The sequence below is a fragment of the Equus asinus genome, chromosome 1, assembly GCF_041296235.1.
Source record: "Equus asinus isolate D_3611 breed Donkey chromosome 1, EquAss-T2T_v2, whole genome shotgun sequence".
Taxonomy (NCBI): domain Eukaryota; kingdom Metazoa; phylum Chordata; class Mammalia; order Perissodactyla; family Equidae; genus Equus; species Equus asinus.
The window spans coordinates 183297186-183323444 of record NC_091790.1 but is presented as its reverse complement, the minus strand read 5'-3'; the positions used below and the strand labels follow the sequence as shown (position 1 = coordinate 183323444).

The 26259-nt window shown below is 39.3% G+C and overlaps 1 protein-coding gene across 3 annotated transcripts; it reads right to left on the bottom strand.

Moving 5' to 3' along the window:
• Positions 1-565: 565 nt before the first annotated feature.
• On the bottom strand, positions 566-25488 carry CALU (calumenin). Of its 3 annotated transcripts, none has more exons than XR_011504424.1 (7): positions 25330-25456; positions 16329-16560; positions 11230-11423; positions 7286-7452; positions 6527-6587; positions 4373-5444; positions 566-2973 (listed from the first exon to the last, which is right to left on the bottom strand). XR_011504424.1 is itself a non-coding variant. In XM_070513097.1 (7 exons), exons 2-7 carry the CDS (start codon positions 16547-16549, stop codon positions 2869-2871), a joined length of 948 nt encoding a protein of 315 aa, XP_070369198.1. In that variant the 5' UTR covers positions 16550-16560; positions 25330-25488; the 3' UTR covers positions 566-2868. The 3 variants fall into 3 exon arrangements, 2 of the variants coding, with proteins under 2 accessions (XP_070369198.1, XP_070369203.1); XM_070513097.1 differs by having other exon boundaries at positions 4373-4572; positions 25330-25488; XM_070513102.1 differs by lacking the exon at positions 11230-11423 and adding an exon at positions 10963-11156 and having other exon boundaries at positions 4373-4572.
• Between the last annotated feature and the right edge of the window lie 771 nt (positions 25489-26259).

Sequence of the window (26259 nt, the reverse complement as noted above, 5' to 3'; positions counted from 1 at the left end):
TAGCTTTGGCAGGGACAGCCATGTCCATGAGCCCCTGAACCAGCATGAACTGTTCTAGGTGCTTCCTTTCCCCTCTCCTCCTATTTGGCTAAATCTGTCTTAGGCTGTATATTTACTAAAGTTAATAGTTTAATTCCCTTCATGTTCTCACAATGAATTTGGACATCTTAATACCATTTATAAACTATACCAAAAGGTTCAAAAACCTGTTTTACCTTATACCGGCTATACCCCCTGAAAGAGCCTTTTTGAAATAAAAATCCAGATAAATGTTGTGTGTACATTCAGGGATGGTCTGTGTTTGGAATCAGAGAATTAATTAACGAGCAGCTGGGCTCCACTCCAGTTAGACGGCCGAAGGGAAGCAGAAAAGGGTCACAGCTGTAGTGAGAAGGGTGCTCGAGATTTCAGAAATAGGAGGAAAGGAGAAACCAACTTGGGAGAAGGCAGGAACTTCTCTGGGCTAGGGACGGGGTATGCTCAACCTTCCAGGAAAGCTCCTTTTCCATGACTCCATAATTCTAAGCAAGAGTTCCATTTCTTAAGAGAATAAAGGACATACATATGCACAATGAATGTAAACAGTTTTATTTAGAAACAGATAGGTACCTGTTTGCATTACAGAATATAAAACTTGGTTTACACTCTATAAAAAATAACCAGTATCCAAATTCAAGAGAGCTAGCATTCACAGAACACACAATGTGGGTGTGCAGCTACTGTTCACCAGCCTCAAGCTTGATTTAAACCAAAATGATAATCCAGGGGGATTATTAGAGATTACAGTGCTTGCTGCTTAGCACCCAGCATCCAGAAGTTGCCGTCTTAGCAGATGAAGGTTTGCTTTCTAGGTGCGTGACTTTCACATAAGGCCTGGGTTCTCTGCACCTGGTGAGCTGTGAGGCTCTCCTGCCTACAGCTCATGATGTGCCCTCTCTACCTACGCCTGGGTTGGTGGCATCATTAATTATCTCTGGTCTTCTTAACAATAAAAATGGGGAATCTGGAGGGCAGAGAATTTTCATTCTCCTATATTGGGGTTAAACTTAAAGAGTTTATCCACTCTCAAGGGGTCAGTGTGAAGGCCAGGGTGAAGTTACACAATATGTGGCTTTTTACCAGGCCAAGTAGCCCACCTCAACACAATCATGGAAGACCAAAGGATATACCTAGGTTCAGATTATAATAATCACCCAGCACCACCTGAATGTATTATCCAGAAAGATAAATGAAATAATAGAGGTTAAATATACATATATTTATCTTAGTAACCTGAGGGCTAAAGACTTGGAATATAATAATTCTTCTCAAAAGAGGTCCAACTGTAAGAAAGGGACCAAAAAAGATAGTTTGTGTCATGTAAAATATGGGTAAAGTGAGTTGGGAACAGAGGATGGTTTCTTCAGCTCTTTCTACAGCCCTCTCTTTGATGAAGACTGGCAATCTGTGGATCCAGGATAAACTTGTCTTTTGGCAGCGGGGAGTCGGAGGAGATGGGGGAATAGGGAATGATGGATCAAAGGCAGGAAGGATGAGCAATGGTCCTCAAACCAAAGAGCCCTCTCTGTAGGCCCTCTCATCTTTGAGTCTGAGCTCAAGCTCTCCGGCTGACACAAAAACAGGCCTGGTAGTAAGTGGTTAGCATTCTGAGGTATGAGGATCCCTGGTAAATTCAGCAGCACGTGGTTTTTGGAAACCAGCCCACAAGATAAGAACACTGCAACCAAGCTCCTAACTAATACTGCTATTTAACCACTGTCCGAAAGAGAAAGGGAAGAAAAAAATCCCCACTATAGTGGGAGGTTCTAAGTTGCCATATAGGATGGTCCAAATAATCTTCTCTTTATCTTAGGATTTCTTAAGAGAATCCTCATTCAGTGATCATTTCTTTCATTCAAGGCACTTTCAATGATATGATTGGAAAGGAGTCCACTTTAACTGCAGTGAAAGCAAGACTAGTTCCTCGGAACACCTGGGGAAATAGGAGCCAAATGGGGCACTTACAGTGATTCAATAGGCAAGGCAGTCTTGAGCACTGCAACAGATGCACACCCAGAAAAGTGTGCGCCCTGGAAACACTTGTATTTTTCCTTTAGTTTTCCAGTTGTTTCTATGTATAGCTCTCTAAAGAGATCACACTCACGACTTGATTGATTTTCAAGACACTGGCCCTAACTCTTCCCACCACAGCTGCGCTTGACAAAATTAGCAAACAGCTAGTCCTATGGGAAAGGAAAAAAAGAATGAATGAAATCAAGTTGAGCCAAGTTTTCTTACAGCACAGGGATCTGTCCTTGCCCAGATAACACCAGGATCAGCTGCTGGACCTGAAGCAGCTGAATGGAATATCTAGCTCCTACTACTGATGACATATACTTTCAATAGTCAAGATTAAGTGTTATCTCTCTAAATCAAATTGTGGGGTATATTCTTTCCCTTTTCTCTCTCCTGAACATTTCTTATTGATCTCAGGCTTAGTTAAGTCGGAATTATAAAAATTATATGGTAAGGGTCGAGAAAGAGTGAAGGGCTAATGTTTGCCTACAAGTGTGAGTTGAGGATTTTGATCCTTCATATCATACTCCCAACCAGAGAACAAATATAAAAATAAACACACCGTGTTATACATAATACAAAGTGTAAATCTACAAACACACGTGTACTAATTAGAGTTGTTCCTCAGAAGCACGATTTCCCTCCAGTCGCTCAGAGACGAGGAGGAATGGGGACGGGATGGTTTTCGTTACGCCTTTTCATGTCTTAAAAAGTTTGTAATAACAGTCTCAGTAGCGCAAACAATTTCATGTGAAACCAAAAGCTGTAAAAATAAATTACTTTTGAAGAAATGTGGGTTCCTCTATCTGCAGCTCAGAATTCATCATGTCGTACTAAAGCCTCACCAAAATCTGTGGCCTGGCTGCCCACAAATAAATCATACTTGTCAACAATCTCCTCCTTGGTAAGCTTGCCATCCTGAAATTAGAGAGAACAGTGAATTCAGACAAAATATATCTCCCATTCTAAATTTAGAAACACTGCTATAGAATAGGCGTTAGTCAAGATTTAAGATTCTAAATTCCACTAAATTAAATGTGAACTCAACTCTCACCCCATGGCCTACCCATACACACGGAAGAAAATAGCGATTAATACACTTTTCTTATCAAGAAAGTTAAAAGCGGAAGAATGGAAATAATATAGCTCAATGACTCAATGCTGGAGACATGGGTTTGTTTCTTGAGAAGATAATACTCCCTTTTGAGCAAAATGTGGGACATCTCCTAGATATGAGTAAGAGATAGTCAAGAAGAACTGGGTAAAATACTTCAAGGTGAACAAAGTCTCTGCCTAACAGCAACAATGAAATCTACTAATATCAAGCCTAGTCCTTACCTCCACTATGCCCTAGCCACCAATCAGATTCCAGATGCAACTCAAATGAAGGCTCAGACACTCATCTCAAAAGTTAGCTAGGCCAGACTCCCAAGGGACGACTACCTGAGTTTCCTTTTCTCACATATCTCAGGACACAGCATCTGGCTACTGAAGTGACTCAGCAAGAACTCAAAACAGACTAACCTTTAAAAAGGCTCGATGAGAAGAAAATGCATTTGAAACTAAAAATGAGCCTAACTAAAAGAATGTTCAGGATACTAAAACCCCCCATCTTTAGATTGATTTTCAGCTTACTCTAAGCAGAGCATTCAAATCTCTGAAAAAGGTGACCGGGCTTAGTGATAACACCACTCTTAATGAACTAAATGCCTCAGATAACTGATCAAGGACAATTTTTTTTTTTTTAAAGATTGGCAACAGTTGTTAGCCCAGGTGCCAATCTTTTTTTTTTCTGCTTTATTTCCCCAAACCCCACCCTGTACACAGTATATCTTAGTTGCAGGCCCTTCTAGTTGTGGGACAAGGACAATTTTAACAGGATCCAGAGAAAAGCTGATTTATAACCTACTACAAAGGACTTAATTTTAAAAAGCATATTTGACTTAAAGAAGGAAATAACCAGCTTTGAGTAGGCAAAATGAGCCTATAATAGGTAAAAGAACAAAGAAAATAAAAAAGCAAAGAAAATTTCCTGGAGATCCAAAGACAACAGATGATGCTGGGCATAGGCTACATACAGAGGCTCTTTTCTGAAGGCTGAATTCCTCCAAAGCTATGAACACTGGGCAAAGGGATTTCTAAACATCAGATAGCCAGTGCTGCCCTTTAAGTTTTCAATCACCAACTCTAGATCCGTAGCAGACTTAGACTAATTAAGACCTTAAATGCTCTATGAACCTTAATAGGAACTTTTTAGGCAATCCCCTGGAAACAGACTTGGATCACTGCTAGACTGCTGAGGCCTGGCCAGACTTACCTTGTTCTGGTCTGATTCATAGACCAGGTGCCTGGCTTCTGCCTCTGCATGATCATAGTCTGAGGGGAGGATCCAGTCTTTGGTCTCTTCCTTGTCCATCTTTCCATCACGGTTCTTATCTCGAAACTCAACAAATTGTTCTCTCTCTGTCTTTACCCATTCGGGCTCATCGGCATTTCCATCATGGCTGTACATGTCACCTTGTGTGCACAGACATACAAACAAATGAAATGAGAAGATGACTGAGATTTACTTCAAAATAACAAAGGAGGTAAGGAAGTGGATGTGGATTTGAAAGGACTGGCCATGGGCTCATGGGTGTTGGGGGTGGGCTTGGGTACACAGGGATTCATTATCTATTCTATCTGATTTTGTCTATATTTGCAATGCTCTATAATAAGCTGAAAGAATAAAAACAATTCAACGGTGTATCTCTGGGGACTTCTTATTGACGCTAAATGTAAGAGGCAAAGACCATTTATTTCTTTATAATCTCTCTTGTCAACAGGGCAGAAACTAGCACATCCCTAGAAACTGGAAGACAATGTTTGGGAGACTTTTAGCTTTACAAAGCCCAGCACCCCCGTCGTAAGTGTTCGCGTTAGTTGATTTGCAAAAGAAAGCAACATACACACAGTTGATAGTTTTAGTAGTTTCAAGATACAATTCCTCTGCCCTTGAATCTTATGACGGGGAGGGAGACAGAAATATCTCCTTTTGGCCTCAATGCTTAATAAATGATGCTACTTAACAGTTATAAAACATAATTCCTTTCCTCAGGAGGTTCAAATGAGTTCCTCAGTTTCAGCAATGGTAATAAAGTGGAAAAACCCAAGAATGAAAAGATAAAATATTTAAAAGTAGAAATACTCAACTTTGAAACGAGCTCAGTAAATGCACCCAGGCACTCATTTCCACTATGCTGATGAACTCCACTAAAAAAAAATCATTTTGGAAAAAAATCCTATTTTCCATTGCTCATCCTTCTTTCTCTAAAAAACTCAAGGTACATCATTGAGTCTTAGAAGAAAAAAGTGGTCAATATTCAAGGAGTAATTCAACTGGGATAACTCTAGAAAATAAATAGCAGGTATAATTAGACAAAATCTGAGTAAAAGAGTGACTGGTTCAATGCAGTTTAAGTGACAGAAGTAGGGCTTAAGTCTCCCTTTCACACTTAAAATAAATATTTCAGGTAAAGTTCAGAGGTCTAAAAACAAACTGATATATGAAAAATAAAACCAGTGGTATACTAAAATTAAGTTACTATGAGTAAATATAAGGATGTGAAATACAAAATTATCTAGTATCTTTCAAAAGGAATGACATTTGTAACAAAAGTCTTAATGTCATCCATCTCTTCTCCTTTACTTATATTAATTTCCATTATAGTAATTGTGAAACAATGCTCAACTACTTGCTACGAGATGCAGCTCCTTTTTTTTTTTAAAGCAAGGGGGAAATTCTGAAATTATTCCAAGGATAATGAAAACACTTTTTGAGAGAAATTAGCCTTGAAGGTGTAGCATCCAAAAAAAAAAAAGGGAAAGGCTCTAAGAGGAGTCAGCCCCTCCCGGTTGCTTATCACCCACCTGTCTCTTTTATTCCATTCCCTACCTTCTTCTCCTGGGCTTCCTAATGCCAGTCTAAGCTCCCTGCAACTCTTTACTGTCAAGTCCGCAGGGCATCTGGGATGCGCTGTATCAGTGCTGCCCAGTAAGGTAGCCACTAGCCAATGAGGCTATTGAGGACTTGAAATGTGGTTGGTTCAAACTGAGATGTGCTGTAAGTATAAAACATACTTTCGAAGACTTTAGTATGAGAAAAAAACCCTCAATAATTTATACTGATAAAATGTTGAAACTATGGTTTTTTAGAATATTAGGCTAAATAAAATAAATTATTGAAATTAATTTCACCTGGTTATTTTACTTTTTCTGATGTGGCTATTAGAAAAGTTAAAATTACATATGAGGCTCACATTTACATTTTAATTGGACAGTGGGGCTACAGATACTTTATCATGAGCCACTTCTCCTCACACTGGTCTGGCTTAATGATGTGCTGAGAGCTGGGGTAAATTGTTTCTATGGGTGAACATATCTTCCAAAGCTTCTCAGCTTCTTCTAAAAAAACTATGAGAAATAGACTTACCAATATACTCTTCTAGATCAATGAAACCATCAGCATTCTTATCTATATCCTCCATTGTTTCCTAGACGAAGAGACTATTAAAGTTAGTATTTAGGCATTTATCATTCATTAAAACACACACATATGTGTACAAATATACTAGTATATGTGTATGTGTGTGAATATGGTTAAACCATAGGAAACTGCTGTTTTTCTAGCTAAAAAACCAGTAAAATACTATCAATTTCTAATGCTTCAACCTAAAATAACTATGAGTCTTCTTGGAGGAACACCAGCACTGCTTAATAACAAACCACCCCATCAAGCCCATGATGATCTGGTTGCCCTAGTCATGCTAAAGTCATACTAACAGACATGACCAGCAAGTACGCCTATAGCTATAGTCTGGTTTATAGCTAGCTGCCTTCTGTGAGAATTCTTCAGTATCACTGTAATCACTCAGTGTCTGATCAGTGGTCATAGGATTTTTTAACAATAGGATTTCCTCCTGTGCTTATAATATGAAGCTACTAATGAAATGGCAAAATACATGATCTGATGCTAAATATTGTCATACTAAGCAGAAAGCCAAACACACTTAAGATAAATGACTTGATCAAGGTCACAGAAAAACACAGTGACAGAGCCTGGACTCCAAATCTTGCCAGTACTTGTACAGCAAGTCATTCTTGTAAATGCAGAGGACAAGCTAAAGAGGAAAGACAGTGTAAGCAAGAAAAAGAAACTGAGCTTCCATTGAGAATCCTTTTTCTCACCCACCTGTACTACTATATCTTTCATGTAGTCGTACTCCTCAGGGTGCAGGAAAGCTGTGAATTCCTCCTTTGTGGCAATAAGGTCTCCATCCTTGTCTGCCATTTTAAACCTCCGCTCATCTCGAACCATCATCTGTTTATAGTTAAATCCATCATCAGGGTCTGGATCATCTAGAAAACAAAAATTTAGGTCAAATCTTAAAGGACTTCCAGAAAACATGAAAATGTGTGGGCTAGGGAATCAATTTCCAAGAAAGATAAACCAATCAATGAAGAAATAGCCCCGGATTACACAGGTCAAATTCCAACAGTATAAAGACATTCATTTTTGGGCTAAAGCTCCAGTAATCAAATGCCTCAAAGTCAGGTCCAAGTTGAATATAAATGTTTGCCATCCAACACGGAACCCTGGCTGCTAGACTATGTAAACAATTATGTAATGCTTGAATATTATTGGTGTTAAGGATATTAAAGGGCTCAAGTTTTCTAGTTATATCTGGGGGACACTGGCAGTTCTAAAGTCATACTGTCTGGGTTTGAATCCTAACTCTACCACTTCCTATCTGTGTGACCTTACGCAAGTAACTTAACTGTGCTTCAATCTACTCATTTGTATAATGGAGATAATAACAGTGCCTGCCGCGTAGGATTGTTTTGTGGTTTAAATGAGCAAATAAATCCAAGTGTTTAGAATAGTGCCTGGCATATAGCTGGCTTTTAAGAAAGTTAGCTATTGAAATTTTTATTAAACATTCGGCTCCCATCAAGAAGCTAGATATCAAAGGCCTTCTATCCCATATTAAGGCCACTTGGATTCAAACAGAACACCACTCTTTGAAAGGTCATACTTTAGTTTTTTCAGCCAACTCAGAAAGCTACCATGAGTTACAAGCACTGCTTGTCCCTATTTATGTAAGATTCTAGAAAATGCAAACTAACCTAGAGTTACAGAAAATAGGTCAGTGGTTGCCTACAGATAGGGGATAGGGAAGGTGAGCAGGATTATAAAGGGACATGAAACTTTTTGGGGGTGATATGTTCATTTATCTTGACTGTAGTGATAGGTTCACTGATGAATACATATGTCAAACTCATCAATTGTGCATTTTAAATATGTGCAGTGTATCGTATGTCAATTATACTTCAATAAAGCTGTTATAAAAAAATAAACATTAGATCAAAAACGAATTGAATTTGGACCTAACCGTTTGTTAGGATGTTGAACTGCACAAGCAGTAGTTATTCAGTCTCTATATAAGAATCTAGAAGAACGAAATTTAGTTTCTTTAAGCTGGAAAAATGTGAAGATGTTAACTGCAGAAAAGGAAAAAAACCCTTTTCAATCCGAGTTGTTGTGTGGACTAAATAAGATAACATGTGAAGATATTTTAAAAAGTAACAGACATCACATTAAAGGTAAGAAATGATTGCTCCTACAACATACTGATCAAATAAAAAAGATATGGCACTGGTTTTATAAAAAGACCCACGGGGTCCCTTTAACAATAACATCACACTGCTGACTTTTCATACTGTAGTTCAATCTTCCCATAATTTAAGCACAGTTGAAAAAAAAAAAACTACTGCTCTATTTTGAGAGTTGAAAAGCTTGAAGCTTCATTCTTTGTTGAGTGTCAAAATTCAGTATGACAGCTTATTGAATCATGAGGCTTTGGGGACCATATATGTTTATACTCAAAACCATAATAGGTTGGAGATGGAGAACTTAAGGAAAATACCATCTTTCTCAGATACTAAGTCACCTCTTCAAAACATAGTTTCAATACCAACTATGTAACATAAATGAATAAAGATAACAGAAGACAGACAACTTATACATTAAGACTAGATTCTTAGCTAAGAGTCCTTCTCTCTTCCTTAGGGTAAAACGTGGTGACTGGAATCAAGTAGCCTGATAGCATGCACACATATAAAGAAGAAAGAGGAAGATATAAAACTTATTTTTAATGACTCATGTGCCTATCGTCACTGCTTGGAGCGCTGCATAAGTTTACTTCCCTGCTGCCCTGCACACAGCTTTGGGGAGGCTCTGATCTAGTTTTGGGATAAGCAGGGTGGATCTTAGTATTTCATATTTTACTTGGGGCAGAGAGAGTGTTAACCTTCCTTTTGTGGAAAGCAGATTAAGATAGATTTTAATTAAAAGCTAGATGATTTATACCTGAACTCAAAATTGAATCAGGAACACACTCTCAAAAAAAACCTCAGTCCTTCAATAAGCCGACTCATTACCCCCTGAGCTCTGTCCACTCACATGCCTGTAGGGAAAGATGCCTTATAAAGACATTGCTTCTCCAGCCAATGCTTCAGCTTATGCAGTCTCAGTCAGTAGAAATACCCATTACATTGAATCATTTGCCCTGTGAGGCAACAGAGCTCTCAACAGATTTTTATGCACATAATCATACAAAGAGTTTAAGATTCATTCTGGGCAGCAAGTGAGTGTCTAGGTGTGAGCTGAGATTTATTAACACACCATTCTGTTTAGATCACCAATAGCTTACCCTTTGCTTTATAGTTATCATTAATTCTAAATAAATCAGGAGGGTGTTGGGTCTCAGAGAGCAAGAAGCACTGATGCCTCTCCATTTGCGCTGACGTTTTAATACATGTGTTTTTAATTGAGTGAAGGCTATGTTTAGTTCTTGGCCAAGAGTCAAGCATGGAGAGAGATTGCCACTTTAGTTTTAGGAATGAGAAGAAGCCCAACACAGAAATAAGTCTCTTTGCCAGAAATGCGTGCAGTTCTGTAATTAACATGGACAGCTGGCTGTCCAGCGAGGGAAACAGATCATTATATACTCACTGACTGTTACTCAGTGGTGAACACCTGCTTTAACCCCAAAATTTGCCTAATTTCCAGGATAAAATGCAAAAAGTAACATTTATACATTCTTTCCTCAAATTGTAACCATGTACAACAGAGGAACCTAACAAAAATATCCAAAGTCATCAACTCAGTAAGATCGCCACCTAGCAGTCAGCAGCAGGCAAGTGTAATAAGTAAAAGAAAATTACTAACAGGTGGCCCAAGCTACCACATCAACAGAAAGCAATCCAAGTCACGTTTATTTGCCTTGAAGCATTTGCAAAGCAGGCTGATAAACTCATGTGCCAGAGAACACAAATGGGAAATTTTCATTTCTAAACTTCAGTAAGCAGACATACTGAAATAGTTAGCTTTTTATCAAGGAAAGCTACTATATGTGATCTTTATTTTATTAAGAAAAGACAGTAAATTTCCTTCTATCCTCACCAGTTATAAAGGACTCTAATTTGGTTTGAATTTCAGGTGCAACACTTCAACGTGACCACGTCAAGAGACATCTCAAAGCCCCTTGCTTTGCACTGTTGGAACAATGCAGCCTTTGAAACAAGATCTACTATAAAAACAGTCTCTCTGAGGGATGGCAGAAAGAAAAATGCTAAAATATATCTGAAATGCTAAAGATACGGAAGATGCCAGACCTTAGAAAACCAAAATTAAACAAATCAAAAAATAAATAATATACACTTTAAAATGAATAAAATAAAGGGAAATCAGTTCAGCATCAAACTATTTAAAATAAACACAATTTATTCCTTTCTTTCACTGCGTGACCCATTTGTTTCTTTGACTCAAGACCATGGTCTTTGCCAGGCTGACATCTTGCCCCTTACCCAGGTAAGTGCCATAAGTCACGTTTCTGTACTCATCCCAGGAGATTAAGCCGTCTTGATTCATATCAAACTCCTGCCATTGGTTTTCAACATTGTCATATGTGTATTTCTTCTGGGCGTGCTTAATCCAGGATTTCAGCTCCCCCTCGGTCACAAACCCATCTTTATCCGCGTCTATTTTATCTACAATCATTCTACAAGACAAAACAGTTACGTTTCAAGGTGCCAGCTCCACAAGGCTTTTTCCCCCAGATAGTAGGGACCTACCTAAAACGTAGCCGTAGGTGGCATTTTTATACTCCTCCCAGGAAACGAGGCCGTCCTCATTGAGGTCATGCCCCTTCCACTGTCGCTCTACATCCTCGTAAATCCAGCGCTTTTGTGCAAATTTAATCCAGTCTTTGAGCTCATCCACAGTGACAAACCCGTCCTTGTCGCCATCTATTTTACTTACAATCTTTCTGTAGAAAATGCAGAGAAATCCAGCAAGAGGTTAAAAGGACACAAGGCTCTGGACTTGGCCAGGTGTGTGCTGTGACCACAGGTGTTGCCCAGGGCTAAAGCATGGAAATAAAAAATTGTCTCCAGAACAAAAGCGCCAGACAGGCAACTAAAAATTTTTCTCTTAAGTGGCCCATTACTGGTCGGTAACAAGCCATCTGGATAAGGCAAGCACAGTCCATGGCTGGTGCACTTGGATCCAAAAGCAAACCCAGTCTATCCCTTTAGAAGTAGGTTTCAGCCGAAGGTTAGAATTCAGGAGTGAATATTCATACTTATCTAGGTTCTCCACTCTTTGTATCAAACAACATGCAAATCTCTGTATTTTTCTTTATTGTTTTTAGGAGAATCTCGAGTTCTTGGTAAATAATCATAATAACCACTGACATGGTTTTCTAAAAATTCAAAAATTTAAACTAGACTTTAAAAAATTCAGCTGCTGTTAAAAAAAAAAGATAACTTTTTTTTTTTTGAGGAAGATTAGCCCTGAGCTAACATCTGCCACCAATTCTCCTCTTTTTGCTGAGGAAGACTGGCCCTGAGCTAACATCCGTGCCCATCTTCCTCTACTTTATATGTGGGACGCCTACCACAGCATGGCTTGCCAAGTGGTGCCATGTCTGCACCTGGGATCTGAACCAGCAAACCCCAGGCCACGGAAGCAGAATGTGTGCACTTAACCGCTGCACCACCGGGCCAGCCCCAGAGACAACACTTTTATTAAAAATATAAAGATATCAAAAATAGTTCCAGGGGGCCAGTCCGGTGGCACAGTAGTTGACTTCGTGTGCTCTGCTTTGGTGGCCCAGGGTTCGCAGCTTCAGATCCTGGGTGCAGACCTGGCATCACTTGCCAAGCCATGCTGTGGCAGAATTCCACATAAAATAGAGGAAGATTGGCACAGATGTTAGCTCAGGGACAATCTTTCTCACATATGCACACACAAAGTTCTGGGATCACTTAAGCCTCAAGTCAAGATTATTAAACAAAAAAATCAGGTATATAAAAACAGAAGCATGTTTATTCTAAAAAATGGCTAACAGCTTATTATACACTATGTTGAACTGGATTTTTACATATAACCACGAAAACCAAGAACTCTGAGGAAATTATGTGGTAAGAAAGTATATCCTTGATTATGAGAATGTTAATAAGCTGAGAGGGTTAGAGTGCAGACAATAAAGCAAAAACTACAAAAATAAAGAATATACTTCGCCCTTCATGAGTTTCTTTCTTCTAGCTCTGTCATCTTAATTTAAGGGTTTCAAAATATGTGCATGATACGAAAACTCCTGTTTAAAGACGCAATCACCTACTTACAGAGGCTTAGACAACCTACGTAAAGTCATACAAGTAAGCAGCCCAGTTTGGAATAGGAACTTCAAATCACCACTTCCAGCAGAATTGAAATCTTGCCATACTCTTATCCTCTATTATTTGCAGGATCGAAAAAGAGTGTCACTGGGTAGCAAGTAATGTCTTTTCCCAGTTTGTGTTCATTTCATGAATACAATATTGGAAAGTGATTAGAATTAGAGTATTAGCAACACTATGAAAAGAGATTTTCATCTTGATATAGTGTTAGCCATAACTGTCTATTACTTCAATCCTATAATCAACAAGCATTTTCCTCCAGAAAATGTGTAATCTTGTAGCTTTTGTTCTAAAATGTTAATAGAAAAGGTAAAGCAATAAGAAGTCTTCTCTTAAATACCCTCCTCTATCTACATGGAACTAAGACAAAAAAATTCTTGCAAGTTTAACCCTGTAGAGTTTCAATAATATTAACAGATTAAGTTATACCAGTATTAAAGACTTCTGCATTATCTACAATGGGATCCAGTTTGTGTCCAAATGGTATTGGTTATCAATAGTGCCACTGCAACATTAAGGAAAAAAGGGCAAGGTATCAGAACCCCTCCCACTCCCAAAAGAAAATTTTAAACTATAACAAACAGCCTCAGAGGAGGATCACTCAGATAAAAAAAAAATTAAAAAAAAAAGCTTTATGACTGGGCTTTTCTAAATGAAGCTGGCTGAATGCCATTCTATTTATTCCAACAGAAATATCCCAAATGGTTTAATCCAGAGGTTGGCAAAATTTTTCCAGAAAGGGACAGATGGTAAATATTTTTTACTTTGTGGGCCACATAGGTCTTTCACATCTTTTTTTGTTTTTTAACCATTAAAAAATATAAAAAGTCATTCTTATCTCTGGCCATCCCAGCCTGTAGGCAGCTGTGAAAATATGCTGGAAGTGGGCACGTTCTATTTTAGGTATGAAGCTCTAAACTCTAATCTTTAAGAGCCTCTGTAAATTTATGAAGCTAATTGCGTTGTATTCCTGACACTGGAGAACCCTACAGATGCAGTTACAATGCCACTAACCAAGCATTTATTCCAGGACAGAAACAACACACTTAGGGGACCTTATGTTCTTTCTCCTAAGAGGTAACACACGCCTCTACATTTTAAGAGGCATAAGAAAACTGGTTTTTTAAGAATCTGGGTCAGTAAGTGGGTTCCAAGAGGGTTCGTAATATTCCTGAAATTTTCAGTATGCAAAATTTTATATATATTCATATATGTGTACTTTTCTGAGGAAGAGTCCTTAACTTTCATTAGATTCCCAAAGGGGCTGGGCCTGTGACCCAAAAAAGAATGAACTGCTCTAGTTCATTTCTATAGCAAATATATCAAGGGTGAGAACTTTTTTATATTAAGGACCACCAACTCAAAATAAACCCTCATTTGAAGGACACATACATGAAAATTAAGTATGCTTAGACTTCTTTGGGGGGCGGGGGAAATGAGAATACACATGAAAGAAAAAGTGTTCTATTTGTCAACATTCTTATTAAGAAAAAAGGAACTGAAAACTGTATATTGTTTTAAAATGCTTCCTGTGGTCTTTTAGATATCATAACTAAAGATTTGAAAATAGCAAATTTTTGCAACTACAGGTATAAACAACGATCTTATCTCCTAATAATTACTTGCCTTCTAAATAGACAGAAAAGAGGGGGCATCTGTTGTTCCCAACATCTGGTGTACAGTCACTTATCAAAACAATGTTTAGAAATGCCAGTGAATATAAGTTTAAAAAAAAAAATTTCAACTGGAATTCTTGCTTCCAACAGTACATCATCTTATAAACTGGACATATTTGTCATTATCTCCAAAATTTGAGAGAAACAAATAGTACTTAGTTCATTCATACATTCCATGAAAAACATGATTTTAACCATCTAATTCTAATCAAATACAGAGTTTGCTTATGTGTTGAACTTCTGATATTCACTGATGTCAAAAAGGAACATTTTCTCTCTACTGATTCCACTACCTGCAAAGAGCCAGAACATCCTGATTGACACCAAACCCAAGGGCTCTTCATTATTTAAGAGTTAATTCTGCAAATAGATATACGCAGACCAAAATGTGGGTTGGACATGCACGTTATTAACAGGCAAGACATGAAGACTGTGAACACCCTCACCCATCCCTATTTTCAGTCTGAAATATTAGCACAGTTATAAGAGTAAAATGAAAAGTGGGCATAGTCTCTCAGAGTTGGAAAAGCAACCTAACAGAAAACTGACACTAATATATTCCTGTTTACGTCCTTTCAAATGTCTTGGTATAGTTTCTCACTCTACCTAGCAAAATCTTTTGATTATTTCTGTTAGTGATTAAGAACAAAATATTGTACCTTTCAGTTAGCAGATAACCTCATGAAAGAATAAAATAAATTTATACTGAAGTATTAACCAAAGCAAATCCTATAACGTCTTCTAATCACAGCACTACCTATGACAGCAAAATATTTTTGGAAATTCCTATGTGGTACAACTTTCTAGACAAATCTCTTGATTATAGTTCAGAAAGTTAAACCAATGGTGCTCATTGAGGAGAAAATGTTCACTAAATTAACCTGCTTTTCCTTAAAAGGCAAGTCTTTGGAAGAGCCAAAAAGACATTCTCAGATCCTCAGTTAGAAATTATCAACTGGGATTCTACCAAATCAACTCTCTAGGTAAAAAGCTGTCTGCTGAGAAAGCCACAGAACCTGACTATGACCTGGCTGTTACTGAAACAGCAACTCATACTCTGATATTAAGATCATTACTTGTTATAGTCTTCTAAAAGGCAAGTTGGGTTTGTTTTGGGGTTTTGTGTTTTTTTTTTTGGTGAGAAAGATTGGCCCTGAGCTAACACCTGTGCCAATCTTCCTCTACTTTGTATGTGAGATGGCACCACAGCACGATTTGATGAGCAGTGCGTAGGTCCACGCCTGGGATCTGAACCTGCAAACCCCGGGCCGCTGAAGTGGAGTGTGTGAACTTGACCACTACACCACTGGGCTGGCCCCTGGTTTTTGTTTTTAATTAAGCAAATATCTGAGAATGAAAACAAAGAGGGTGAAGGGCACTCTTGGAAATCATAAATTTTACAGAAATTAGTCCAGGAGTCTAATTTGCAGTTTATTATCTACTCAAAGACTTGGCTTAGGCAACAATGAATAGGTCACAGATAGTTTTAAAAATTGAAAGCAGCAGGAGTGAGAAGCTCAATGTTCCTTTGAGATCAAGAAGATGCAGTTCAAGATGGGTCCTGTAGGATTTGGTACTTTCACGTAAAAATGACTTGACTTTGTAGAATGAGGTAAAGACTGTTATTCAGTGGATAAATGTATAAAGCAAGCACTTAATTAAATTTTAGCAGCAGCAATTCTGTGGTTAGCTTTCCAAAAATGTAGCTCATCACAGCTTTACTGGGTGACTGAGCCAGGAGAGAAAAAAAGCATGAGCTGATTTATAAAGAAATGTTATTACTGTAACTAGCCCCCCCAAGAGCTGGCACCTTACCCAAGTCTTTCCTTGCTCTCTTCTGGTGTCAGCTGATCAAAAGTCTTTGCTTCTTCAGCACCCAAGAAGGCATCATGGTCATAATCAAAACTCTGAGCATCATTGTGAACCTTGTCACTGAGTTGAGGCTCATGGTGTACACGGTCCTTCTTTTCTGTGGGCTTGCTCAAGGCAAAGGCTGTGCACAGGGACAGGCACATAAGAAACTGTCGCAGGTCCATGATAATCAGATCTTAAAGAAAAAGAAAGGTAGTTAATTCAGAAAGCATTCTGCTTAATAATTAAAGAAGAAATTAAAAGCTCACATTCAGTTAAACTATTAATTTGATATTATCCTAAATATTATTACTTAACCCATAAAATAAGTACGGTAGAATATCAGACTTTCCAGTTTTATGGTGAGAAATTTTCACCAGTTTCATCTGATTGTAGGCTGACAAGGAATTATAGTTAAAACATCTACCTTGTGATCAGTCTCTCTTTAAAAAAAATACCAAAGCAGAACTTTAATCCTTTTGCCAAAATTCATAAGACTTAAAAGTGAAAGGACCAAAATTTAAATCCACACCTACTGACTCCAAACACTTTACTTTTTGTACTTTATCAGTGGTCTGGTCTTCAAACCCAGCTAGTTATTAGAATCATCTTGGAAGCTTAAAAAAATTTCCTCTATTGAATTAGAATCTCTGAAGTTGAATCCAGGCATTTGTAGTTGTAAACACTTCTCAGGTGATTCTGATGAGCATCAAATTAGGAACCAATGAAATATTTGAGCGGTTTCCTTGGCCTACAGCACCAACTCATCTTCCATGTCCAGGCTCAACCTCAAATTACCATCAAAGATCAAACCATTCAGATGGTGCGGTGATAGATAGCAACTGCTTTATCATTTCGTATATTGTGCTTCTCAAACTTGCCCAGGCATAAGGACCACCTGGAGTACTATTCAAAGTACAGATTCCCACGCCCTACTCCATACCTTCAGAATCTCTGCAGTCACAGCTGATTCTAGTGAACAAGCACAAGGCTGGAACACTTTATGGAAAAATGTGACCAAAAAAATTGAAGAGAAGCTGCAATATAGTAACCTGTTTAGCACACACTAAGATACCCCACAGTACTATCCAGAAAGCTTAAGGTCTTAGAGAAAAAACCATAAAATTAAAAGTCAAGGGGCAAGATCTTCCAAGGCATTCATATTTTAACTAATCCTTCATCAGTAGAGCATGGATTCTGGATGCTTTTCCCCCTCTGGTGAGAATAAGTTTTTGCAATTTCACATTCTCTCTTACTCATTTCCTTTTATGACTAATGGCTCCCTTACTGGATAGGTAGGTGGTTATTAGGCACACAGCTTGTTGTGGGTTGAACTGTATCCCCCCTAAAAATATGCTCAAGTCCTAATCCCTAGTACCTGTGAATTGGACCTTATTTGGAAACAGGATATTTGTAGATGTGATCAAGTTAAAATGATGTCATACTGGATTAGGGTTGGCTCTAATCTAATGACTGACTGATGTCCTTATAAAAGGAGGGAAATTTGGACACAGACACAAAGAGAAAAAAAAGAACACCATGTTATGAAAAGATGCAGAGACTGGAGTGATGCACCTACAAGTCAAGGAATGTCAAGGATTGCTGGCAATCACCGGAAACTAGGAAGAAGCAAAGAAAGATCTTCTCCTGGAGCCTTCAGAGAGAGAGCATGGCCCTGCCAACACCTTGATTTCTAACTTCCAGCCTCTAAAACTCTGAGAGAATAAATTTCTGTCCTTTTAAGGCACCTAGTTTACGGTAAATTGTTAAAGCAGCCCTAGGAAACCAAAACAAGGTATTAGTACAGAGGGACACTGCATCACGTGAAAGTTAAAAGCATTACCTTGTCCCACTCTGCAGGTTAAACCAGCCACAGACTTCACCTTCCCCAGGATCTCACTAGTGGAATGATCTAGCAGAAGGGCTCACGTTTTATATGTAAATATTTTTCAAAATATGAAAATTCTTTCAGCATAGCCTCTACCTTAGTAGTTCTCAGTCCAGTCTGCACCCTAGAATCACCTGGAGAGTTTTCAGAAAATATGACTACTAAATCCCACCCTAATCATTATTTTTAAAAGGTATCCAGGGTGAGGACCACCACTTTAACCAAACTATCAAACAGCCATAGTGATGTCTTAAGAAATCTGACCCAAAAGTATACTTAACATGAATAAATTGCATATATCTGATCCTGCCTCAAAGTTTCGGGAACTAGAATGAAGAGAGTGAACTTGCGCCAGGTGATGAGGAAATTAAGCCAATAGATTAGACATAGTTCAATGTATCCATTTTTCTTGTTAATGCGCTGAAGGAAGTTACATTGTATTACCTTGGATTTATAGAGTCCTTTGGATTCAATAAACTAAAAAATGCTTAGTACAGCTAATGGTGAGCATGCTATATAAAGTGCCTTAAAAGCAGAAGGAAAGCAAATAGAGAAATATGTTTAATCCCAACACAACCTAGAGAATTGATAATACAAAGGCACAACCTGAGGCCTCTATGAACAACGTTCAGGCTGTAAAAGGGCACACAAGGGCACTGTATGCAACCACAGGGAAAGCAGCTCAGTGGGGGAGGGTGGGAAGGTTCTGAAATGGCAGAGGAGGATACATCAATAGAGAGTAGAAAGTGTTCTAGAGTAAACAGGACAGTGACAATAAGACAAACAGAAATATAGCTAAGGAGATAAGAGGAGGCAGTCAGTCCTCAAGTGCCCATTCTCAAAAAAAAAAAGGGAGTCTCACAGGATGGTGGTTAAGACTGATGAAAACCCATGACAGGAAGCAATGTGAAAGCAAGACCAGGAGACCTTTAGAGAAAAGGGAAAACGTGGTACTTTTCTTAAGCTGTTCCCACCAATGTTAGAACTCAGCTATGCTTCTGAAAGTTAATTAACATTTTGTTTCATCATATCCCATTGAAACACCCAAATTCATCCACAAAGATACTTGTACATAGGAGTTCAATGATGATAGTTTATAATAATTTAAAAAAATGGAAAACTAAACCAGAGAGCTAGTAAATGTATATTAAATCTATATTATGGGACGCTACACAGAGGTTAAAAAGAACGAGGTGGATCTATCTGCCCTGAAACTGAGAACTCACCAAGATACGCAAAGTGAACAAAAAACAAGTTGCAAAACAATGTCAAGACCTCACTTATGTAAAAAGCAAAACCAAACAACCTCCTCAGCTTGTTTATGTTTGTATAAAATATAACATATATGGACAAAAACAGTGTGGAAGGATAAACATCTATCTGTAAACAGTGGTAACCATTAGGCTCAAGGTAGAAGAGACAGGGGTGGTAGGGTGAGGCCAGTGTGAACTTTAATACTGTACTCTGTTGTGTTGCCTATTTTTCGTAAATGAGCACACACTCATGTGTATTACCTTTTTGTGTGTATTACTCTTTAAACAATATTATAAAAACTCTTTTCAATATTAGGTACCAGAGCAAACATTTTCAAGGCATTTCTCCAGAGTGAAAGAGAAGACTGAAGGAAAAACAGATATCTATTCTTAAGACATAAACCCTATTTTTAAAGTAAAACATACTACTCTAGAATAACACCCCAGCCTACCCTTCAATAATTCAACTGATCGATCAAATCAGTGGAATGGTAAAGAGAAAATTAAGAGATTTACTGGCTCTATGAAACATCAAAATGAATATGGATTTATTTTAGGGGAAAATGTAACTTCCATCTCAAACTACAAATAATTTCTTAGACAAATAAAACACTTTAGAGACAAGAAACAAATTATATGTTCTTGTTATTTTGTGATGTATCCAAAAAAATATCTATAATGTTAGAAGCTTACCGAATCAAGTAAAATCAAGTCACTGCAGCAGAGGGTTTTCATTATGCCTATTATTTAGGGGATGTCACATTTAGGAAAATTTTATAAAGGATTAATTACATCCCTAGAATAAAATATCCTAACAAGTCTTGCATAATACCCTAAAGGCGTTTGCAACCCCCAAATGTTACAATATGAATAAATGCTTAAGCTCATTAACACTATCAGGGCCTGGCAAGGATACTGCACAAAGTTTTGATACATATAACATATAGAAATGTAACAGATTGATTCACTGTGATTTAGAGGGAAAATTACATTTAAGTTTGAGGCTTAACATCTTGATACAAGGGTAAGAGAAGAATTCCAGAGTAAAGGCGAAGTGATCTGGCGTGATCACTTATCCATCTCTCTTTTTCCTCTCCTCTCTCAACGAAACTTTCAATCTCACCCCTCCCTAGGCTCCTCCATTCTGTCAATCAACACTTCTCAGGTCTCCACAATCCAAAACCAGTCTTTCCCAGCCCCCACTATTCCTTCAAGCTTGCTCTTCCCCTTCCTTCACCCACACAGTCTCTAGAAGTTGCCTCTGCTTCCTCACCACTTACTGTCACCCTGAAATCTGGCTTTCTATCTACCACTGATGAAACTGCCTAAAAGGGTCATCAAGGACCACCTGATGGACAAAGCCAACGGTCCTACCCTCATCTCTCTGCAGTTGGGCAATGAAAAACCTGCACTTCAACTTCTTTTTTTAAAAATATATGCTCTTTGTTAGCCAGCCCTGGTGGTCTAGTGGTTAAGGTTCGACGTGCTCACTGCTGCGGCCTGGGTTCGTTTCCCGGTCAGTGAACCACATCACCCGGCTGTCAGTTGTTATACTGTGGCGTCTGCGTGCTGCCGTGATGCTCAAAGTTATGCCACTGGTAGTTCAAATACCAGCAGGGTGACCCATGGTGGACAGGTTTCAGTGGAGATTCTAGACTAAGACAATCTAGGAAGAAGAAGCTGGCCATCCACTTCTGAAAAACTGGCCATGAAAACCCTAGGAATAGCAGCACAGCATTGTCTGACACAGCACTGGAAGGTGAGAGAATGCTTCAAAAAGACCAGGCAGGCCTCTGCTCTGCTGTACACAGGGTCACTAGGAGTTGGAATTGACTCCACGGCACTAACAAGAATGCTCTTTGTGCCCACATATAATATACCAACTCCTGGCTATTAGATACTTTAACAAAAGGCCTCTTGTTTTATGAATATAGACACTAAAAAAAAGACTGTACTAGATTTATCTAATTCTATACACACTTAAAAATGTTCAAGTAGAAATAAAGGATATCCCCCAAGATAAAGGATATTTTATGTGGGAAGTTGTGAAAAGAGTACAAAACAACTTTTCACACAAGGCATTTGAAGAAGTACATTAGCGCAGTTATTTCTGAAGCATCGTTCTTTTCAACCAAACTAAAACCGAATGATAGAAAGCTAAATGATCTTTCTCTTTCTCCTCCCCCATCATCACAGCTACACACACATCAATGGATAATTAGGAAAATATGTGATATAAATGAAGGATTTGGTTGTATGAACTTTAATGTGATCTAGAAGGTGAATCAGTGGTTGTGAAAAATGCATCTCCCCATCTCCCATTTCGCAAATGACATATAGTCTCTCTCTCTAAAATTCTATCCCTCCCTCACCCAGGGTCACGTCTAACGTTTTTCTTTGAAAAAAAAAAAAAATCTAGACCTGCATCATCTGGGACAGTAACTAGCCACATGGAGCTACTTAGCACCTGAAATGTGGCTAGTGTGAATTAAGATGTGGTTTAAGTGTTATACTTTATACCAAAAGAATGGTATTTTATATGTATTGGATTAAAGAAATCATTAAAATTAATTTCACCTGTTTTAAATTTTCATCTTAAAATTTAAAATTACATATGTGGCTTATACTATATTTCTACTGGATAGTGCCATGTTAGAGACACAAACTAAAGGGCTAGAACCAAAAATATATCAAATTAACTATCATCCTTTTGCAGTATTTCATCAATAATGGTCTTCTGCAAAGTTATTTTCACAAATTGTTCCAGTTAACTAATAAGGAGAAAAGATTAATAGCATAAGCTTGAATTTCTTTCAATAACAATGATGAGCCTTAAGAATCAGTTTATTTTATCCATTCAAAAATTTCCTTGACAGTTCTAAATTTTTGCCATTTCCTCTCTTCCTTCCCAGTCATTTTTGGTAAAAATCCATTGGTCACAGAACACTTGAAGTAAATTACTTCAGAGAAATTTAGATGTCTGGATTAAATTCAACTTTTCAAGAACATTAGCATTGAGTGATCCCACAGTCATTCTGGTTGACCAAAGACCCATTGCTCAATGTTAACAAGTGGGAGAAATGGGTGTGGTGGTAAAATTCCAGTTCTCTGAGCTGGATATTCAGCAAAAAAAAGACATTCCTCTATAATGCAGCAAAAGCAGGATCTCACTACTGAAGCGTCTACTTCCACTGTGGTTTTGGGGGAAAAGCCTGATAGCAATTTAACTATACATACTAAGTTGCAGGTTACAAAATCTAGAAATTAAAGCTATCCGGTTATCTATCTGATATTCTTCACTTAAAAACTTTAGTACAAGTACCACCAATGGATTATCACATTAAAGTAATAATGTTATCCTTCATGATTTGATAAAAGTTATGATGACACCATTTATTCAATGTTTCCTTAGTGATGGAGCAAATTTACAATAGTTCATTAATACATTCTAATCAAATTATTTGTGTGACTGAGGGCATAGATTTCTAAGACAGCTGAGAATATAAAAGTGCAAAATTTGGCTGTAGAAGAAAAGCTTTGAGAATGACAAACTATTCCTCAGGCTTCATTGGTTCTATAACCAAAATATTTCAGTACAAGCTTTAAATTTTTCTGGCCAGAGTGAAAAATTTTAAGAAAAAAGTTCTTGAAAATTTGGAAGAAAAAAATTTACTTTTGGCTGATGAAACTTTAATACATAATTAATTGCAATAGAAATGCTATGCAAAGCGTAGGGACAGCAACTTGGGTTTCTAGTTGAAATTTTGCTGTGCGTGTCTAACATGCAAAGCCCTTGAGAATTTGGTAGTTATTTTAGCTCAACCTCCTTCTGGTATCAAATGTCTATAAATAATTTTAAAATCCTAGATGAAAAGACCTATCTACTATGATCACTCCAGGTGGAAGCGATCTGCACCCATTCCTCTAAACTTTTATAAAACTTGTACCACTCCACGGTAATGAGCATAGGCTACTGCAAGTTGTCTCCTATAGGAGACATCTGTAAGCTCCCCTATGGGTGCTACATTTTCGGAAGGCAGGGATCTCAGCTAAGATACATTAATATCCCTCTATAGTCCCTAATACAATGCCCTGCACTTTTTATGTACCAGTACATTTTACTGGATTAGTTGGACGGTACTTGGCAGCAAGGTAGTGCCTGCCTGTCGGTGTTCCCAAACTCCCAATGCCCCCTACTGGATCCGGCCATCAGCCAGCAACAGGCAAAGTGTTATTTCAGTTGTCTTAACTCTAATACATAAATTACAACATCAACACCCATATTTAAGAGTTCATAGAGAGAGGATCTAGGACCTTATGGCCTAGCGAGCATCTCCAATAGCGCTACCTCTGTCCTTCCAACACCTCCGGCACACCCATGTTACAGAAAACCTGTGTTAATATCAAAGTACTGATCTGCTATACTGGTGTAAAGTACATAAAATGTCATCAATATGTACCTTTTGACACATCACTGGATGAATGGGAGCAAACAATTATATTGAGAGTGATGATGAGTTGATTTCAAAGCTGTATCTGAGTACTATCCACTCAGGTGTACTCAATTCATCTTTGCCAGCTCATGGTTCTCCTGGTTGTGATTCTCAAAAGAATCCTACTGCAGATGCCTGAATGACTGTAAAACTCAGAATAGGCCTGGGCAAACTCATCCTTTCTACACACAAACACAATTCACGAGTTATCTCTAGACCCTCATTTGTACTATACTACATAAATTCTTCAGTGATGGCCATTGTTTGGCACTTGGTTAACTAAACTTACTGAAGGAGGTCAAACATGCATTTAGCTTGCGTCAAGTTCCATTCTATGGCAAAGAATAATTTATCAGAGATTACAAGGTTCTCTATCTCCCAGCTATAAAAACAAATCAGAAGCAACCTTATTCCTGATTCATTAACCTTGACTTTATAGTCTATGCCAGGAAGTGAATAGGAAAGAAACTACTCTGGGAGTTTACACGCTTAGCAATTGAGATCAAAGGCCTAACGTTTTAAGAGGAGACCCAAAAGCAGCTTTCAAAACTGCAAACCACCCTATAGTCTTAATCAGGGCAGCTGTAGGGAATTAAGTTTACTTCTGAATACAGCATGCCAAAAATCAAACTAGGATCTGGGGCCAGAAGCAACAAAACAAGGTAAAAATACAATTTCCTAATGAAGCTTTTAAAACTATTTTCCATCGTTGACTGAAGTACGCAGCCAAACAAAGCAATTCGAAACATTCCGCTTTTCTCTAAAATTACAGAGTTTAAAAAAAATTTATAGTGTCTTCAAGCTTTCTTTCCCCCTTGTTTCTACACCCTCAAAGTCAGCGAACACGACTTTCTTGGCAGATGCACCCCGCTCTCGGGATGTGGCCTTGGGGCGGGGCTGGAGGACACGAGCGGGCCCGTGAATGGGAGGTGGCAGGGAGCTGTTAACAATAAAACTACCTGATGCCCTCCGACCTTCAGGAGGCAAATAAGAGTGACCGAGGGACTCAGTGAGTGGCGGGGCCCGGCGGCGGAGAACGTGGCAAGCTGGGCACAAAACAGTACCCAAAGGCCGCACAGCCGGGAGCCCGAGTTCGCGAGTCCCGGGCCCCTCTCTGACCGCGCGGGAAGGCGAGCGAGGGGCTACCACCCAGGCTGTGCGCCGAGGGCCCTGGGGTCGCGAGCCAGCTCAGGCCCCGGTCCCGAGCCAGCAGAAACACAGGCCCCGACCGAAAGAAGCCCAGGCTGGCGCCGGGAGCAAGGCCTCAGGACAAAAAGAAAGCGCAAAAGGACGAGGCTGCTGAAGGAGGCGCCGAGCAGCCCCGTACCTACCTTTGCTCGCAGCGCTCACAGCCCAGGGAGCCGCGGCCGCCGCTCACCCACCGGCTCAGCTCACGCGCCCAAGCCCCGCCCAACCGGAAGCGACTCCGCGCCCCGCCCCTAGCCGCCTCGCCGGCGGCCTCCCGACCAATCATTAACAAACCCGCCGTTGACGCATAGCTGTCCGGAACAGCCATTGGCCCCGCAGTCGGCTTGCCGGGATTGGCTGGAAAGCGCCACGTCCCCGCGAGCGCGCCGAGTTGCGTGGCCCGGATTCCCGCCCTACTCTGGTCCCCGGGCCTGTGGGGTTGGCTGGCCCCAGCCCCCTACTCCGGGCGGCGTGTGGGCGCGGCTGTCTCGCTGCCACGTCCCGGTTCGCAGCGCGTGACTCGGCCTCCACAGAGCTTCTTGGATTACCCTGCTGCTACTTCATGCTCATAAGCACCCAGGGCCGAATTAATCCGACTGTATCAGTCCCCCCAACCTCTCCTTTCCGCTTAAGCGCTACCGCACTGATGGGGTAGCCTAGAGGAGCTTCTGCCCTCGTTGCCTCCAGTGTATTTTTCAGGTCCGTCTCCCATCACTGCCTCTCACTTATCTTGCGCTCTGGCCACCACCATCTCCGTGTTCCCGAACCGCCTGCCCTTTCACATCTCTATGGTCTGTCTTCATCAAGCGGCCTCCTCCGCTTGAGGTTCAGTGCGTTTTCTGAGTCTGCTTTGTGAATGCCAATAAAAGTGCCAGTTCACAGAAATCCTGGCTCAGATGTTAGCTCTAGAAGCCTTTCGTGACCCTACTAGGCATTCCTCCCTTATTTGCCTTCATAGCACTTGGTATCTTCAGTACACCTTGCCAAATTTTGCTATAAAATGCTGATTATCCGTATGTCTTCCTCTAGACTAAGCTCCAGGGTAGAGATCTGCCTTATTCATCTTTGTATCT